Source organism: Uloborus diversus, chromosome 2 (assembly GCF_026930045.1).
Source record: "Uloborus diversus isolate 005 chromosome 2, Udiv.v.3.1, whole genome shotgun sequence".
In the NCBI taxonomy this organism is placed as follows: domain Eukaryota; kingdom Metazoa; phylum Arthropoda; class Arachnida; order Araneae; family Uloboridae; genus Uloborus; species Uloborus diversus.
In genome coordinates, this window is record NC_072732.1 from 191,348,195 (window position 1) to 191,367,529 (window position 19,335).

The window sequence follows — 19,335 nt, forward strand, 5'->3', positions numbered from 1 at the left end:
GAGGCGCATGTGTAAATAGGGACACCCCTCCCTACTGGCTATGAGAGCTATTGAAGACTGGCGACGAGGACTGTAGATGATGCCATTTACTAGTATAAGATAGCAGAGAGTAGTTGGAAACATTCTTTCAAGAAGTGTGTATGCAGCGTAAGTTATTGTGCAAATTAGTGTTTTTTTAGACTGCAAACTTTTTAGAGGTATGTGAAATCATTTTCTTTTCATGTTCTTATGTTTAATTAAAAACAGTTTCACAGTTATATCTGGACAGCGGAGATCTTAAGCTACTTTTTGAAGCTCACCTCATGCACACTTTTACATTACATATGATATTGGCCATCTTTCTTAGGTATAGATTCAAAACCTTGTTAGTTATATCATAAGGTTATTTTGTGTTACTTTACACTCCTATGATACCTTATCAATGTGTCAGCAAATCTTAGTCATTTTATTTTTTCCACTTTTCAGTTTATTACGTACGGTCAGATTCAGGTGGGAGTATTTAAATGGATCTTTTAACGTAGCCTTTGTCATTTTTTTTTTCTCTTATGACCAGTTTTATTGATTTCTCCCGGATTAGTGCGGTTGGCTTTTTAAGCTTTAACTAGTATATATCTGGTGTACAAATAAGTTTTAAAGGATTTTTTTTTCAAGTTTGACTTTATTGTGAAAAAATGGTTTCATATTCATTTTTTGAAGTATTGTTCATCGTTGGCCACTACCTTTTCCCACCTTTCTGGCAATTTTTGGATGCCATCTCTAAAACACGATGCATCTTCTGATGCAATCCAATTTTGGACTTCAAAGCAAGGGGCGCCCATATGGGGGGGAGTGGGGGCGGAAACCCCTCCCCGCTAGAAATTAGAACTTTCTTGCTGTTAGCACTTTTTCTTTGCTAAAATGTAAAAACATTTATTCATCAGTAATTAATGAATAAGTTTTTAAAAATTTCAAATTTTAATAACTCTAATCTGTATTGAAATCGGTTTCCATGGGGAACTTTTTCCTGCTAAACCATGGGGAAAATATTTGATTCCCTCCCCCTTAAAATTTATCATATGGGCGCCCATGCTTCAAAGGAGCGGAAATGCTGATCCTCAAGAGAATGAGTCACTGATGAAAACAAATAGTAGTCTGGAGGAGCAATGTCTGGGCTATATGGCAGGTGGGCTAGGACTTCCAATTTCATCGACTCATTTTTTGTCGCCAGTAACAATTCAAGAGTCACAACTGACTTCAACTGTATTTATGTCGAGGACTGCATACTAAGTGCCTTGCCTCCATTATTTTATATACCGATAGATGGCAGCACCATCACCGGATCGAACAGTTAGTGAGAATTTTGAACTAGTCCAGGAGCTAATAGCTACCTAGTACTAGCACCCCCAGAGGTATCGTTTCACTTGGAGGACATTGAGACCACGAGCATATTTAACGTCGCCCAGTCCCCTTTAATGACGACGGTGGGTCTTCGACCAGCGAGGATCGAACCCGAGGCCCTCCGGTCCCGAGTCCAATGCCTTACCGATCAGGCTACCACGGCCCCCGCCAGTAACAAGACGATGCAAAAACATTTTCTTTTTTGCCGTTGAAGCAGATGCGTACAAGTGAGAAACAACGGCGTTCAACGTCCCTCGTCTTCAATTCATACGGAACCCAATATCCTACCTTTTGGATCATTCCCATGGATTTTAAGCGAAGGGATATGGCTTGTTCAGTCCCTCCTAATGTTTTTGCTTGTTCTTCTTGCATTTGCCACAAGTCTTTGTCCAACATAGCCTCCAATTCGGCAACCTCAATGTTTTGTAGCTACCCATCATGCTCTTTTTCATTGGTATTAAAATCACTACTTCAAAAACGTCTATTCCAAAACTGGAAATCAATGAAGCATGTTCTCCGTAAGCTTCTTGCGACATTTGAAGGCCTTCATTGCCCTTTTCTTCTAATGAAAGCACAGCAAAAAACTTTCCCGCAAATTGCGTATTGCTGGTGCAAAAGTTGACATATTCAGAGCACACAAAGCCTAAGTTTTTTCACTTCAGCAAAATGTCACATACTGAAAATGAAAGCCTAACGATGAGGTTATAAAATGAAGTTAGTTGCAGCATTGTCCGTTTAGATTTAATAGTAATGGGACAATTTTTTACCTAAATAATGAAGTGAATACATAAAGCTAATGCTTAATTTTTTTTCAAAACTAGAATATATATTTATCTGTTTATTATTATGTTATTTATTATCACTTATTTAATAAAGAGACGTTACGGTCTCGGAAATTCAGATCGGGATGAGATTTGGCAGATTAGTAGTATCCTTTAAGGGTACTCTCAGGGTAAAGTAATAAAGCGCACTAGCCATAAAATTCCGCGAAAACAGCCTTTAAAGATTTACGCGCAACTTGTAAACTACTAGAGATTGCTCGTAAACAAGTGTCCGGTGGTCATGTGGGCAGCGCTCTGGGGTTCCATGCGGCCGATCCGGGTTCAAATCCACTGCAAGTTTCTTTTTTGTTCATTTATAAAGCGACTGTTACTGCTTTTTGCAGTTTGAATTGAAGGTAATACTTAATTTAAAAAATATGATGTATTTTTAATGTGTGATAGTACATTAAAACTCTATTTACTATTCTCACAAACAAGTGATTACATATTTTTAGATATTATAAACTTTGACCAAGTAAATGATTTCTGCAATAAATACATAATCAGTTTCTTTGTGGATGAGTATAAGAATGTTGTTTTATTGCATATAAACAGGTAGTCAAATTTTAAAAACCCTAACCGTACTTATGGAGCAATGGTTTTGCTCCTTGATTCTGTTATTTGTAAATTTATCGTTTGCTGTATTTTACATTGAATATTCAACTCTTGACTTTCCATCTATTATCATCTGCAATGTTCATATTTGTTTTCATCATTAAATTTATTTATCGTCTGTGCTGTATATTAGACTAGAACATTCTATACCGTGAAAAAGGATTTCAGTTTCTAAAATATTGTGAATCGAAATGGTCGGTTATTGAAGTAACCCTGAAACAAAAAAATCTGTTGGCAAAATGGATCAAAATTCATTGCACAGTGAAATGTTGAAGCAGAGATTAAAAGATGCGGTCGTTTATTACGAGAGCTTGCTTACTGAAAATCATTTGATTGCATCAGAATCATCAAGTTCAATTTCTCGTGAAGCAATGTTAATGGGCGAAGAAATTTATGAACGCACTATGGATATGCTGGTTGAAAAAATATTTGTAACTCATGACGAACTTGCTCATGAAAATGAAAACTGTGAGGAGGAACCTTTAGACCAAGTCGAAATTCAAAGCTCATCAGCTGAATACGAACCAGAAGAGAAAAAAAGAAGAGAGGTAGAGCATCTTCCTTTGGATTACAAAATTAAAGTTATGAACATAGCAACGGCTCACCCAACATGGAATCTACAAACATTACAAAAGAAAGGATGCAGTCGGTTTTTAAAAAATGAATATTTATCGCAATGGGAGAAAGAAATAAAAAATGGAGGAAATCTATTCAATAAATACGATGTAATCAATTCTTGGACATATGATCATTTTCTAGAAGCTCGAGAAAATTATCAACAAGTTACTACTCGGAACATGCAATAGTGGGCTTTAGCAGCAGTACGACAGTTTACAGATTTTGAATTTAAAGCATCTGTCAGTTGGGAAAAAAATTCAAAAGGAAGCATGCCATTCACAACGAAAAAGTCACAAAATTTGTTTCAAAAAGAGAAACTGCGACGATCGAAGAAACTTTGGCTTCTGCAGACACTTGTGTAATCCAGACGTTAAAGTTGATACCGAATTTCAAAAACGATTATGTTATCAATACTGACCAAACAAGTCAGTAAATAAAAACTTATTTTACGATCTTCAGACCAAGGGCGGATCCAGCTTCTGGTTTAGGAGGAGGCCATTTTCGGAAAGGGAGGGGTAAAAGGGTAATTTTTGTGTGAAATGGACAATTTTTTTTCGAAATATGTCCCAAAAATGCAATTTCATTCTATAATTGGTCATTTAAAAGATGGGTCATGACCTCCCCCCCCCCATGACCCTCTCTCTGGATCCGCGCCTGCTTTTGACAAAATATTTTAATTCCCATTTCCTTTTTCCAGGACGTCAGTATCAGTCGGTGTACAACAGGACTTTGGCTCAAAAGGGAAGTAAAACTATTTTCTCCAAAAGGCACGACATGAATAGAGTAACGCATTCATACACCGCTCATATTCTCTTACCCTGTCTGGAAAAGTTCTGCCCCTTGTATTTGTTTGTTTACAAGAAGCAACTGATGGTTTTTTTGGCTCCTGAATTCAAAAAACGATTGATGAATACTCGCAAAAATATAAAAATGTCATAATAACATCTTCAAAATCAGGAAAGCTAACGACAGGACTATACATCGAATTTTTGAACCGTTGCTTGAAGTTTTGTGTGGGAAAAGAAGAATTTCTATTGATTATCGACTCTTGGGGAGGACAAACAAAACCTGAACTATATGACCAAATTTTCCAGGATGATGAAAAATCTCCAACTTGTACAGTTAAAGTGAGTTTCACCAAAATGTACTCCACTTGTTCAACCTTGCGACGTCTATTTTTATAGACAGGTAAAAAATTTAATAAAACATATACAAAATTGCGCGTATCTCGTTGAAAATAATCAGGGGTGCCCATCCCCTTCCCCAAGCTCGATGGCGCAAATTCCCCCCCCCCCCCAAAAAAAATTCTCGCTTTCGAATCTGGTTAAAGATAACAGTTTTTAGAGTGTTTAATTTTCAGTCAAATTCACGGGGGGGGGGAGGGGGGTAGCTCTAACAAATACCATTTGATTACTGTTGGATTGTTGAACCGCCTTGCTATCCCAAATTTTACAACGTGGAGCTTGAGTAAACAAGTTTCGGGTACCCCTGAATTTTGCTACGCCTTATTTTTTTTTTTTTTTTCTTCAAACGTATGAATACTTACAGGGAGAGGGGATTCAACTTTCTGGCTTGGGATGGAGTAATTATTAGAATTATACAATGTAAATCTATAAAATATGAATTTTATTTTTTTGTCACTTAAGTAGGGGGGGAGGCGGGGGTTTCTCCCCGGAAAATTTTCAAAATCGTAGTTTTAAAACTACAGTTTTAGACGATCGCTGGTGATGTTAAGGGGGGGGTAAAAGGTTTGGTGGCCCCTTCCCAGTAATTTTTCAGAATTGAAACTTTAGTGCAATTGTGGATAGTCTAACGTTGTGTTAAGGAGGGCTCTCCTTTGTTTTCAAAATTGTAGTTCTAAAAAACGCAGTTTTAGACTATCTGTGGTAACGTTAGGGAAAGAAGAGATCCTATAGGGCTCGCCCCAGGAAAATTTTCAAAATTGACATCTTAAAAACGCCATCTATGGTTGGGAGAAAAGCAGTTTTCTAAAACTGAAGCTCTAAAATCGCAGTTGTAGCCGACCTTTGTGACGTTAAGAAAAATAGTTTTCGGAAGCTCTCCCGGAATTTTCTCGAAATTGAAGCGCTGAAACCAAATTTAAGACGACTTTTTAATAGTGTTGACGAAAGGGGGGGGGGGGAGGCACACTACTTAAATTTTCGAACTTGTAGCTTTAAAAACGCAGTTTTAACGGATCTTGATAATGTTAGTGGAAGGTGAATTTCGGTGCAATCCTCCGGCAATTTTTTGAAATTGATACACTAAATACACAATTTTAGGCTTGTCTTTGATCATGTTAAGGAACGGGGAATCAGGGGCTCTCTCCTATAAATTTTTCAAAATTGCAGTTCTCGAAACACAGTTTTAGATGTTGATATAGGGTATTATTCTGTCGTTACAGTGGAGGGACTCTCTTGGAAGTTTTCCAAAATTGATGTCGCACAGCGAAAAAAGATGGATCACACACACCGTCAGATATTTTTCGAAAATCCTCAAAAATGGATTCAGCAATTCAGCAACATTGAAAATCAGAACTCGAGAACTTTAACGAATCAAATATCCTTCTATACATATTAAGACATAGAAGAAAGTAAATATAATTTACGAAAAATAATTTAAACACCTTAAGAACAGACTGTTCTACTTCCATCAGCGAAAACCAACATCACTGAAAATTTTAATAAAAATCATTTAATGATTAATTGAAACAATCAGTTTAAAAATGGCAGAGAAGTTAGGAGTAAAGTGAAATGAGAGAAAAATTCTTTATAAGCTTAAGCTAGTTAATGAAGAAAATATATTAATTGTCGATTGGAAGGATAAAAAAAAATATGTTATTCGCATTTCCCAAACTTCAAAACTAGTTCTTGAAGATTGTCAAGGTGCAAATGAATCAATGAAAGACGAAGAGCATGCTGGTCAGAATTATTACAAACAATAAAACATTTTCGACCTCTCTCCCTCTCATCACTGTCACACGTATTAATCATGCAAAATTGTGCTACTTCCAGAAAATTTATAAAAAATTGAAAAGAAATCAAACCGTCTGATCCAACTTTGTAACGGCACCAACTCCTTGCCGTCTGTGATGTTTCCTTCATTGAAAAAGAGACACGATCATTAAATTTTTGAAAGAGTACCAGGGCTGTCGCTAGGTCAAAAAACTTGGGGGGAGAGGGGAGTACGCTTTGGGGGGGGGGGCGGACCCTTAATTGTTTCAAACTCATGTTCAAATATGCAGAGAGAGAGAAAAGATTTGGCTTCTGGTTTAGCAGGGAAAGTCATATTACTAGACCTTAGTACTAGTAATATAAATTTAATCGTAAGGATAATATTCAATCCGAATTAGGAGCCTTCAGAGGGCTAACTTCTTGCATTATTTCGAAATTGCAGACATAAAAACGCAGTTTTAGAGTATATTTTAAGTATGGGAGGAAGGGGAGAGGAGGTTCAGAGCCTCTCCCGAAAATTTTTCCAAATTTAAGTTTCCAACACAATCGTTCGTCATATTTAATTATGTTCAGAAGAGGAGGTCCGAGGGCTCTCCCCCGAGAGTTTTCAAGATTGTTATTTGAAAAACAGTTTTACACGGTTTATGGTGATGTTAAGGGAGGAAGAGACTCGGGGTCATCGTCTTATAATTTTTCAAAATACAAACTTCAAACACACATTCCCAATTGTGAATTATTTCTGATTATGACACGTAAACGGGGTCCGGGTCCCCCCCCCCCCCGGGAAAAAACTTGAAAATCGTAGTTCGAAAAATGTAGTTTTAGATAATCTATGGTGATATTAAAGGGAAGAGAGATGCGCCTCCCCCCGGAATGTTTTGAAATTTTGAAGCTTTAAAAACGCGATTGTAGACTTCTTTTGCTAAAATTTAGTGCATCGTCAGTTTCTTGAAATTAAAGCTCCGAAAACGTAATTTAAGCCAACCTTCGATGAAAGGGGGGGGGGCAGTTTTGAAGGGGCTCGCGACCAGAAATGTTTTGTAATTGAAATATTGAAGCCCTAAAAGCGAGATTTAAGACTTTTTTGATGATGTTGGCGAGAGAGAGAGAGAGAGAAGGGGGGGGGGGGGCATTCTCTGGAAAAAATTTCGATCTGTTGAAACCGCAGTTTTAGAAGATTTTTTGGTAATGTTAAGGAATAAAGAGATTTGGAGTTCTACCCTGGCAAATTTTCAAAATTGAAATTCAATTAACGCAATCGTAGACGATTTTAAATAATGTTAGAGGGGTAGAAGGTTTTGGAGATCTCCCCCGAAAAATTTTCTGAATTGTAGCCTTAACAATGAAATTTTTGAGGATCTTCGGTAATATTTGGAGGACGACAGCTTCGGGACATCGTAGGGAGTTTTTTTTTTTTGAAATTCAAGTTCAAAAGACGAAATTTTTTCGGCCTTGAATGATGATGAATGATTAATTGAGAGGGCATTTCTCGGAGGTTACGTTGGGAGCACTCTTACGGTTTTTCGAAATTGCAGTCCTAAATACTCAGGTGTAGGCCATCTTTAATGACGTTAGGGTAAATAATAGGTTTGAGAACGTTTTCCTGAGATTTTTTTCAAAACCTAAGTTTTAAAAACTCACTTCCAGGCCAGCTTTGGGGACGTAAAAAGAAGGGTTTGGAGTTTCCCACTCCTCCTTTCAATTTGGCTATGTCCCTCCTATCTTCACTGTAAATTTTAATTATTGATAAACATATTGTGGCAATATTTTTTTCCAATTTTCCTTTGCCAAACATGTTTATTTGCTTGGATTTTCCATAATAAAGTTTTCCAATTCCCACCCTAATATTTTTGTTTTCTTGCAATACAAGCGTTTACGGCCTTAGAAAAAGGACTTTTAACATTTTGAATGGATGTGGTAATTTTCTGCGATACCTTAGGTCTCTATTCCACTTCATTTCAATTTAAATATGCCACCTGCATGTCTCGATCAAGCTTTGATTTACTTACGATTTTTACATTCAAACATTTAGAATTTTTGGTTTGAGTATTCATTACAATACTTTGGATCTCTCTTAGTATTTAACTGTTTTTTTTTTCTCTCTCTCTCTATTTCAAATTTATTTCGGCGACCCATTCATTTTTCTCCTCTTAGCGATGATTTTCAGGACATTTTTCATCAAAAAAAAAAAGTATGGGAATGTTTCGGCGATTACTATCCTTGGGCTGTCCTAATGAAACGGTCCTATTTATTTATGTTTTTTTTACTGAAGAACCATGAAGCACGGTTTTGTATAAGCAGGGCCACTGTGAGACAAGGCGAGCACCATGTTAGTTTGGCGCTGGTCCTTCCTCCCATTATGCTAATTTTACTTTATGCACAATAATTTGAGCCGAGCCCATAGTTTCCGACTAGGCAGATACACCCATTCTGTGGCCTAGTGAAGAGTGTGCTGTACTGAATACTTTCTTTTTTGTGTTAATAAAAATGTTTGAAGCGTACATTTCTGTTGCCCTTACTTAGATACTCTTAATAAAAGAGAAGCATGGATGTTCTTAAATTGTATTTTACGGTTACATTTTCTATTAAAATTTTATAGAAAAAATACTTTTTGTCACTATTATTTCAGTTGTTCATTTATAATTACTATTTTAATTTTTCAAAACAACGGAGAGTTTCCCTTTTTCTTCATTAGTTGCATTGACAAAATGATATTGGCGGCCCCACTTCTTAGAAACGGGGGGGGGGGGGCACGGCAACGACCCTGAGGGGTACGTGAAAAAAGTATTATTAATGCATCTATTTCTTGTTGAATGAGTTTAAATATTTTTTCTTTCCAAAATTCAAAAATTTCATGTTCTAAAGGAAAAAAAATCCCCCCCCCCCCAAAAAAAAATTTTGATGACGCAACTTGCGCCATAATCCCCCCTGTGGGCACCCCTGAAAATAATAGAGAAATAAATACCAGTGAAGACTGCATAAAAATACAATCAAATTGTCCATCATCAACTGTCATCGCCAATTTTTGATAAAATGATTCGATATGCCTGGTATACTTCTAAACTTTCTGACAAAAGAGAAATTTTCCTGAATGTAAATGAAGTTTGTTTTCCAACGACTCTTTCACAAAAAAGTTGCTCCTGTAAGCAATCTTCCTTTATAAATTGTGCAAGATATCAAAACAGTTTTTGTTTTCCATGTTTTTATGATAAATATCATTCTAGTGTATGTATATAAATAACAACTATATTGTTAAAAATCATCTAAAAATTAAGCTCTACAGTAATTTTGTAGCCGTTGTAATTCAAATTTTAACTTGTATTGATTTATCTCCATTTTCTCTATTAAAGTGCTTTACATGTTTAAAAATTTTGCATTATCTTCAATTCAAATTGCACAAAACTGTAACCGTTACTTTATAAATGAACAAAAAAGAAACTTGCAGTGTATTTGAACCCAGATCGGCCGCATGGAACCCCAGAGCGCTGCCCACATGACCACCGGGCCCTTGTTTACAAACAATCTCTACTAGTTTACAAGTTGCGCGTAAATCTTTAAAGGCTGTTTTCTTGGAATTTTTGCGCTTTATTACTTTACCCTGAGAGTACCCTTAACGATACTACTAATCTGCCAAATCTCATCCCGATCTGAATTTCCGAGACCGTATTGTCTCCTTGTAAGTCATAAACATTATGTATTATGAAGAAATTTTATACTTTCTGTAAACTGTATTTGTGCAAATGTATTATATATTTGCCTACTGAAAGAATCCTACTTTGCAAAAATTCAATTACCGCGGTTAAGTCTAGGACAGATTAATCGCCATAAACGAGGATAGACTGTATACTATGCAACATTCTTGCAGAAATTGGGGCTCAAAGTTATCCTGTGTTACTGTACTGAAACCCTGAAGCTCACACCTTTCGAATTGGTGAAGAAGTTATTTTCAATTTCAAAACATGTGTATACAGTTTTTGTGAATGACAACATTGTTTTCTGCAGTCAGGACAAGATTTGAAAAACAAAATCTCGGAAAAAAATATAGATACAGTATAACTCTGATTTAACGATACCCCGATTCCCCCAATTTAATGATACATTAAAATGCTCTTTGACTTAACGATAACTTTTTTCGGTCCATTGACAGTTGTTAAATCAAGGTTATACTGTTTATATAGTTAACTCTCTGTTTAACAAGGCTCTATGTAACGACTTTCTCTATTTAAAGACGATTTTTCACGGTCCCGGAGGCTCCACTGTAGTTTTAAAAGCATTCTATTTAAGGATGCATTCTACTTAAGGACGATTTTTTGTGGTCCCTTGAAAGTTGTTAAATAGAAAGCCAAATGTTTTTATTATTATCATTTTTAGCTGTAATTTGATGCTTGATCTTGAACAAACTTATTTTTGTTTGTGTTAAAAGAGGGGGGAACTCTTAAATTGACACTGTGCCAACAATCATTACCAAAATGGAAACTGGCATTCCTCACCCCATTTTAACAAATGAAATCATTTAAGCCTCAGCGAATCAGAAGTTGACTTATCATGAGTTAGTTTTAATTTACGATAAATTGATGTAATTCATCACTTCATGTAAACTGACTCATGAGAACAAAGCAATACAGAAAAACATTGTTTTTTTTTGTGAAAATAAAAATACAAATATTTTATTTATATATTTATTTTTTTTAACATGAACAATAATTCATGTCCAGTATCATTATATAAAGAATCTGAAAAACAACATAGTGAAGAATATAATTAAAATAATATTTATATAAACTAGTAGAAATCAATTACTTCAACATTAGCAGCACGATATTGAAAACTGCTCTGCTCCCTAAATAACATTACTGGTGGTATTTGAAATTTTATACAATGTTCAAACAATGTAAGAAAACCTGTCAAAGCACAGTGTCCTATGCCGCACCCAAAGCCTCTCAAACTGGAAAAACCACCTTCCGACACAAAACCTATAATTTTACGTTCAGAATTCAAAAATAAATTTTCAGGCTTCTTCCAAGACGATAACATATGCTCAAGCTTTTCCTTTTTTTCCTTTTTAGATAACTTCTGCCTTTTATTGGATGGTTCAGAATGATTCGGTTCTACAGGATTCAGAAGTTTGGAATTCTCTCTCAGCAACTGGTGGTCGGATTCATTTGGTAAATAAAGTGCGGAAAATTTCTTTGGTATGCCTCTACACAGAGAATCAATTTTTACTAAAACAATTGATCTTTTTATGAGTTCAACTTCTGCAACACACAAATTCACAAAAGAAGTTAATGAATCCAGCGTTTCCTGTGCGTCCTCCGTATCCAGTGTGCAGACCATTTTAGAAATATTTTTATTCAATCTCTTCAGTTCTTTCAACAGTCTTTTAGATCTCAGAACAAACATACTGCTGCTATCTTTATCGGATGGTCTTTGGGAGGAAGATACATTGGAAGACGAAAAAACTGTTTGGATCCACTCAGAATTTTGATGCTTAAGTTCGTCTTCCCAGTTATCTAAAAGTGTTACCCAGGGCATACTAAAAGGTGACACAGTGCCCAAGGATTCAAAATTAGGTCTCTTATTAGGTGGATACCTCAAAAATTTCTTGGTATTTTCTTCCTGATCTTCTTCTTCGTACACTCTACCAGCAGCGGTATCAGGGTAGCTGTAAGGGAAGTTTGGAACACCAGCTTCTATGTTTACAGTGCTCACATCCCTGAGTCCAGCGACATGTGATCCACCATAGCTGAATGGGATCCAGAATGCCATGCTCCAACCCTGGGGAGCAATTAGATCCCAGCCACTGCCTACACCTGAAACATAAGGTTTAGATAAATATTACTATAACTTTCACTATATATTAGGATCAGTCAATACATAATGAGAGAGAGCCTATAAAACAGATTTAATTCGGCATTTTTTAACAATACTGACCGAAATTATTTATACACTTATCCCACTGGGTAATTAGTCGCATAATTACGTGCCAATAAAAATCTTTTGGCTGCTGCTGGAACCAATTATGCATGCACTCCATAACTTCGTTGTCCGAATGAAATCTTTCTCCCCGAAGTTCCTTCTCGAGGTCCTCAAAGATGTGGGATCATATTGGGATAGATTTGGACTCTGAGGGGGGCGAGTCAAGACTTCCCACTTAAATTTCAGCAAAAGTTCTTTTTTTTGCATTGGCTGTGTGTGGTTCTAGTAAACTTTCACATGCTGTCATCATGTTGCATGATAACGCTAGAACACAGACAACCAATACAACTGAGGAACTTTGGCAGAAAGTTGAGTGGAAAGTCTTGAACTCCCCCCCCCCCCTATAGTCCAGATCTATCCCCATATGATCTTACATCTTTGGGAAGCACAAGAAGGCACTTCGAGGACAACAATTCCATTTGGACGATGAAATAAAAAAGTACGTGCGTAATTGGTTCCAGCAGCAGCCAAAGGACTTTTATGAGTGCGGAATTATGCGACTAATTTCCCAGTGGGAAAATTTCGGTCAGTATTTTTCAAGAATATCTCTGCCTTGTTATTTATTGATTGATCCTCATATTACAGCAAAAAACAATGCTTTGTAACAAAATTACGTAGGATTGTTTTTCACACAATGCACACTTTATCATTTACATTATTCAATTAAACCACTGTCATTTACTAAGTTAATGACCATAAGCCATGACTAAGGCAGAACTACATGCAATGTACCACACAGCCGGTTATCACATCCAGAGACTGCAGTTTCGATCTTATTGGGACTCATCAGCCTGAACTAGTGAATAACCGAGCTGGAGGCAGATGTCCTCTCATTGAAGCTGAGCGTTTGTATCAACAAACTGGTAGATAAATAAAAATTATCTCACCAGCGGGTGTCCGCAGCATGATGCTGTTCGACTCGTGAATTGAAGGCAAAGCTTGGGTATTTAGCAGTAAGTTATAGCCCCTAAGCCAGGGCTAAGGCAGTTTGTTGATACTCTCAGCTTCAATGAGATGACATCTGCTTCCAGCTCAGTTATTCACCAATCTTGACTGATGAACTCCAATAAGAACAAAAGTATAGTCTCTGGATGTGATAACTGGGCTGTCTAGTACATTTCATGTTCTATCATTTATAGTTCAGTTGCAGTGTTTTTGGTCCGACGTTCCAAGTATGCCATGATATCTCCGTGTGGTGACCGGAGCAGAATAATCCCAACGTAGTCCATTCGTGTCGTAAAAGGCGACTAAAATGGATACGTAATCTAAGGTGTGAGGCACCGTGCTGGTGGATGGATGGCATCTGGATTGTCTGATGACTAAAGGGTCCCCTCGAGGAACCCGGCGAAACCTCGTTGTAACTTGCCTTGCACTCGTACAAGGTGGTTGTGCGGGTGTTGACCGTTTACAACAGCCCAGTTCCCTACTCTTTTGGAGCTGGATACTGGCTTCATGGAGAGAACCAGCAATCTTGCTGCTGGAGGAGGTGAGGGTGCAGGTATGCAACTCACCGACACTGCAGTAGGGGGGCAGGGGGTACTCATTTATGCACGAAATGCAACAGGCACAGGCAAGAGATGGGGGGGGGGGGCTGTTACAGAAGGCGAAAGCCACTGGGCCAGCCATCCATGAGAAGGTAGGAGAAACCAAATGTCATCGATCGGAGGTTTCAACCCCTGCACAAACTGCTGCATCTTAAGGAGTAAGGACTGGTCAACCACAGTCCTAGGCTCATGCACTGCGTATGTTTAAGATGGTTGTTGTGAGAGAAACCTTCCCGTCGGAGAGATTATCTCCTGATGACATTGAACATATTCAGCTTGTCTTTCTAAGGAGGACAGACCTGATTCTCTCTGAGGATCATATGCCAGAAATGCAATAGGCTTCTTAACAAAAATAGTATTAGGAAGGCTTTTGGTCTTCTTATTGGACTTTACACCTTAAAGTGGCACCTTGCTATAATGGGTGTCAGTAATGATCAAATTTACAGAGGTTATTTAAGGAGGAAACTATTACTCACACCCTGTGTGATTGTGAAGTGTTTTCTGCCTATAGGTTTGAACACCTTGGTCATCATTTACTTGAACCATGCGAGATTCATAATATTCATATTAGGTGTTTGCTGAATTCTGCTTCAGCTACTGGTCTGTTTTAACCCATTAATGCCGGTTTCGAAAAAAACAATAAACTGTGATAATTTTATTAGTATTTATTTATTTTATGTCTAGTAAGTGCATTATATACAAATTTAATTTTTCCCGTTAAATTTTCTATTTTTATTTTTATGGTAGATTTTTCTACCAACCGGCGTTTGTATGGTGTGAGCACATTTTGTTTGCAAATTTTAGATTTATTGTTTGATTGCAATAATTGCATTGATTACCACTTATAATTATTTATAATTGTAGAATATTACTTACACTTACATAAAAGAGTTTTCTAATTACAATTTCATTTATTTCAAAAGAAAAAAGAAATGTGTTCATTTTGTAAAATAAAATTTTATGAAATATGAACTTGAAAAAAATCGATACTAAAAATGTAGTAAAATTTCGAATTGAATATATTTTTAACCGAATATTTATGCATCACAATCTTCTCGGAATGAATAGTGAATCTTCTTTTCAAAAAGTCTGGAACATTCGCCATTCTTTTACAGCACTTTGCAGAAATTGCCCCCCCCCCCCCCCCCCAAAAAAAAGTGACCTCCACATTTTTTTTTTTTTTTTTTTTGCAACAATTTCTAATACCGTATTCTTCTAACGGATCAAAAAGGTCTATCCGACAGATGCACTTGCTATGTGTTTCAATAACTACGATATTGGAATAATAAAATTATTTTTCTCAAAAGCATCTCATTTACTGTTGATTCACATCATGTCCTGAATACTTTATTGCTTGTAATTGCTACTGTAGTACTGCCGTTCCATTTTACAGCATCATCTTTATTGCAGCATTACCACATGCTGTTCTTGGTTGATTGTGTGTGTATTTCTTCATTTCATTTCTTGAACCCAATGGAACATACATTTGTATACTCTTTCAATGTATAAGTTGAAAGAATATCATTTAGCACAGGAATAAAAGTAAAAACTTGCCCATAATGGCATGCATTTCCTCTGGTACTTAGGTTCTTATTATTTTTCCATACTATACAAATATACTATACAAATACTATACCAATACTAATATTTTATGCTATACCAATTCGTCTAGGTGACGTAATATGGTACCGAAAAAAATAAAAGTCCGTATTACGAGAAAAACACTCACAGCTTATATTCAAATCTAATCGAATTTCCTCTTATCAGCTTTTTGCGTCCATGACGTCCATAATAAATTAACAACACTACTAAAATACTTAAAAAATCTTTTAAAAATATCACTTATTTGTACAAATTTTAGATTAAACACTTCATTTGCCCGAAGCAAGACAGTGACTACATATTCGCCGGTTGGTACAATTTTCTACCATTGAAAGTAAAAGAGAATTCATAACACGAAACAAAGATAAAAACAACGTTTTAAAAGTATATCTGAATCAAATACACTGTTACAATTATGGTACAATTTTTAAACCTTTTTGAAATTACTAAAATACATGCAAAACTTGCATTTTACTTTTTGACGGAAGACGAATGCTTTTGGAGTTATGATTTATTCAAGTTTTAAGCCTACTGTTACGACCGTTTTTAACAAAGATACAGTAAACATATTTTTTTCCCTTTTTGTGATTATTTACTATGTAAAATGTACAGCTATTGGGGAGATAGCATCATGTGAGGACAAATTAATTTTTTTCCCGGTTGGTATATTTTTGTACCAGCCGGCATGAATGGGTTAAGGCTTCTGTTTGGGGACTAGTACAATAGACCTCTCATCGCAGTGCTTGGTTCGGTTGAGCCCCCCTTTCATTCATTTCATGCCATGATATTTGTTAGATTGCTACAATTTATTGTGCGATCAATGCAGGAGTTGAACACATAATTAAAATAAAAAGCATATGTTTGGCACACTTTATTTCAGCTATCCTAATTTAAAATTATTATTTTTGTTAATATGAAAATTTTTTTTAACTCTAGAAATTTAACCTGGATAAATCCGAATAAACGAGGTTCTACTGTTTTCAATTTATCTGATGATGGTTAAGGCTGCGGAGTCGAACTGATTTTGGGGAAAAGGAGCCAGAATCAGTAATTTTTCCTTTCACATTTCAGTCTTGATTCTAGTACTTGCAAAAATGTAAGTCGTAATCAACAGGCCTTAGATTTGGTGGGCTTTTAAAACAAGTGGAGAAATGAGATTCAAAACTGTTTTTAAAAAAAGACAATAAGTATTCAAGAAAAACATTTATACCAGTGGCAAAGCTGGATGTATTTTTTTCTACAAACAAAAAAATTTAAGCAAAACAATTTACAAAATTTAAAAAATAGGGGTGATTTAGTAGGGCTCTACAGTATCAGTTCAAAAAGCAATAAAATCTTTCTGAAATAATTAAGTGTAACTATATCAATAATTCATTAAGCAGTAAAATATAAAACGAAATTAAAATAAAAAGGAAGAAAAGCAATTTTATATTAGGGAATGAGAAAATAATTTTCATATTTCAGATAAATTGAAAAATTCACAGGATGCAAAAGGATTGAAATCTGACACAAAACAAATACTTTTTTTCAAAGCATGAATTCAATGTTGGAATGTTTATTTTGTCTCTTCCTACATTCTGATTTTAAAGGTTTACATATTTTATTTTTAATTTAAATAGATGTAAGCACTTTTACTTTTGGTACTTCACAAAAAAAAAAAAAAAGTAACGACTAACAGTATATTCAGTAAAATAAGGAAAGTTAAAAAAAAAAACAAAATAACCATTCAAAGCCAAGATATGATAAAATAACTTTCAGACTTCAAAATGAATGAAAAATTTGCAGGATACAAAAAAATTGAAATCTCAAACACAGTAAGTAATTTTTCAAAGAGAATATGTTTTAATGTAGCGTGTTTATATATTACTTTATTTTTTCAATCCTTTATTTAGAGTAAATTTTTCGATAAAGTTTAAGAGAGTTATTTAACCCTTTCAAACTTTGTACTTTCCAAAAAAAGAACGTAATAATTTACTAATTAGTTAGATAAGAAAAGATGTTAACATTTTTTTAAAAAGAAGCCATTCTAAATGGGGATATAAATTTAATAAAATAATTGTCTATTTCCAAACATGGGGAGGAAATAAAAAACTGCAGGAAGCAAAAAGGATTAAAAACTTAACATATCAAACAATTTTTCAGAGAGGATGTGTTTTATCAGGCATGGTTAATTAGTTGTTGTTTTTTTCAATGCCCATGGTTTAAAATATTATTTCAATAAATTGTTTATTTCAATTTAAAAAGAAACGGAGAATAGAACCAGTAATAATTCCTTTAATATTCGGTACTTACCACAAAAAATAACTATTAATAACTCATTAATTAGAAAGGAAAAAAAAGTTGTTTAAAAGGTCATTCTAAGCTGGAATATGATAAATCAATTTCCACACTTTGAAACATATCCATTTAATAGTTTCAATTCTTTTTTTTATTTTATTTTTTATTTAAAATATTTTTTAATGAAGTTTTAATTCTATTTTTGTTTAAATGAAAAACACCTAACTATTTAGTCCTAGCAAATTTAATACTTAAAATGAAAAATATGTAACTACTAATAATTAAATAATCAGTAAAATAGGAAGTGTTATTAAAATAATAAATTTTGAATATAGGAAACGTTATAAGTTTGGATATGATTAAAATAATTTCTGCATTTCTAGATACTTGAGAAATTTGCGAACTTCAAAAGGATTGAAATTTCAAATACAGTAACTTTCTGCAAAGCATGTGTTCAGTGTGGGCATGCTAAAACAACATTTTATATAATTGATTTCATTTTTAATGTGTTTTAGTAAATATTTTATTTTTAACTAAAAACAAGTGAACAATTAATCTCCTTACACATTCAGTATTTCCCGAAAAATCCGCAATGACTAGAATTTTATAAATAAGTGAAATAAAATATTTAAATAAAAAATAAAAGCTATGCTTGGCTGACATATGATAAAAACACCTCCATATTTCAAAATAAATGATTCCTTTTTCAGGCTGCAAAAATACTGAAATCCCAAATACAGCAAACAATTTTCATGGAGCATGTTTCAGTGTTGGTATGCTTAATGACTTTGTTTTTCTTAAAGCTATGTTAGTTGGAAAAAGTTTATACTTTATTTATTTCTTTTTTAAATTTAAAATCAAGCAATTGAATGCTTATTCTGTTAAAATTTGGTACTTCTCTGAAAAAGAAGTAAGTACCAATAATTTATTGTCAAACTAGAACCAAATTCACAAACGAAAGATTTTTTTAAAAAAATATTTTTGAAACATTTTTTTAACTACCACATGATGCATCATATATCAAATAATTTCCAATCTTAAAATAATTGAAATCTTTGAAGGATGCAAAAGGACTAAAACCTTATATATAGCAAGCAATTTTCTGTGAAGCAGGTGCTCAATGTTTGCATGTTAAAATACATTTTATATTTGATTCTATTTTCAAAGCTTTTCAATAAATACCTTTATATTTAATTTGAAGGGAGTAAGGATGAAACAAGATTTCAGTATAGAAAATTCATATCTTTTAACTTCTGAAATAAATTGCCAAATGTACCAGAAATATACTTCAATTTTTAGAGTAATTGTATTTAAAAAATATATGTATATGAAAATTTACCATCAAATCCAGGCTGGTGAACAAGTATAACAGGCACTTTGTTTTCACGTAATCCTAGGTTCACTCCTTCTACAAAATAAAAACTCGTTTAAAAAATATAAAACTACTTTATAAATTTTAAACTATTTTTTACATTATTTTCAATTTTTGTGTCGTACAATATTTTGAACAGAAAATAAAATATTTTTATCACCACAGAAAGGTTAATACTT

At 34.6% G+C, this 19,335-nt stretch overlaps 1 protein-coding gene across 1 annotated transcript in view; it reads right to left on the reverse strand.

Annotated features, from left to right (window-relative positions):
- Positions 1–11,128: 11,128 nt before the first annotated feature.
- LOC129216733 (ribonucleases P/MRP protein subunit POP1-like) overlaps positions 11,129–19,335 on the reverse strand; it is a 56,698-nt gene continuing 48,491 nt past the window's right edge. The window contains exons 7-8 of the mRNA XM_054850950.1: positions 19,124–19,192; positions 11,129–12,195 (exon numbers count right to left, since the gene is read on the reverse strand). Coding sequence (XP_054706925.1) covers positions 11,168–12,195; positions 19,124–19,192 — 1,097 coding nt within the window. The 3' untranslated portion in view covers positions 11,129–11,167. The remainder of the gene's footprint in view (positions 12,196–19,123; positions 19,193–19,335) is intronic.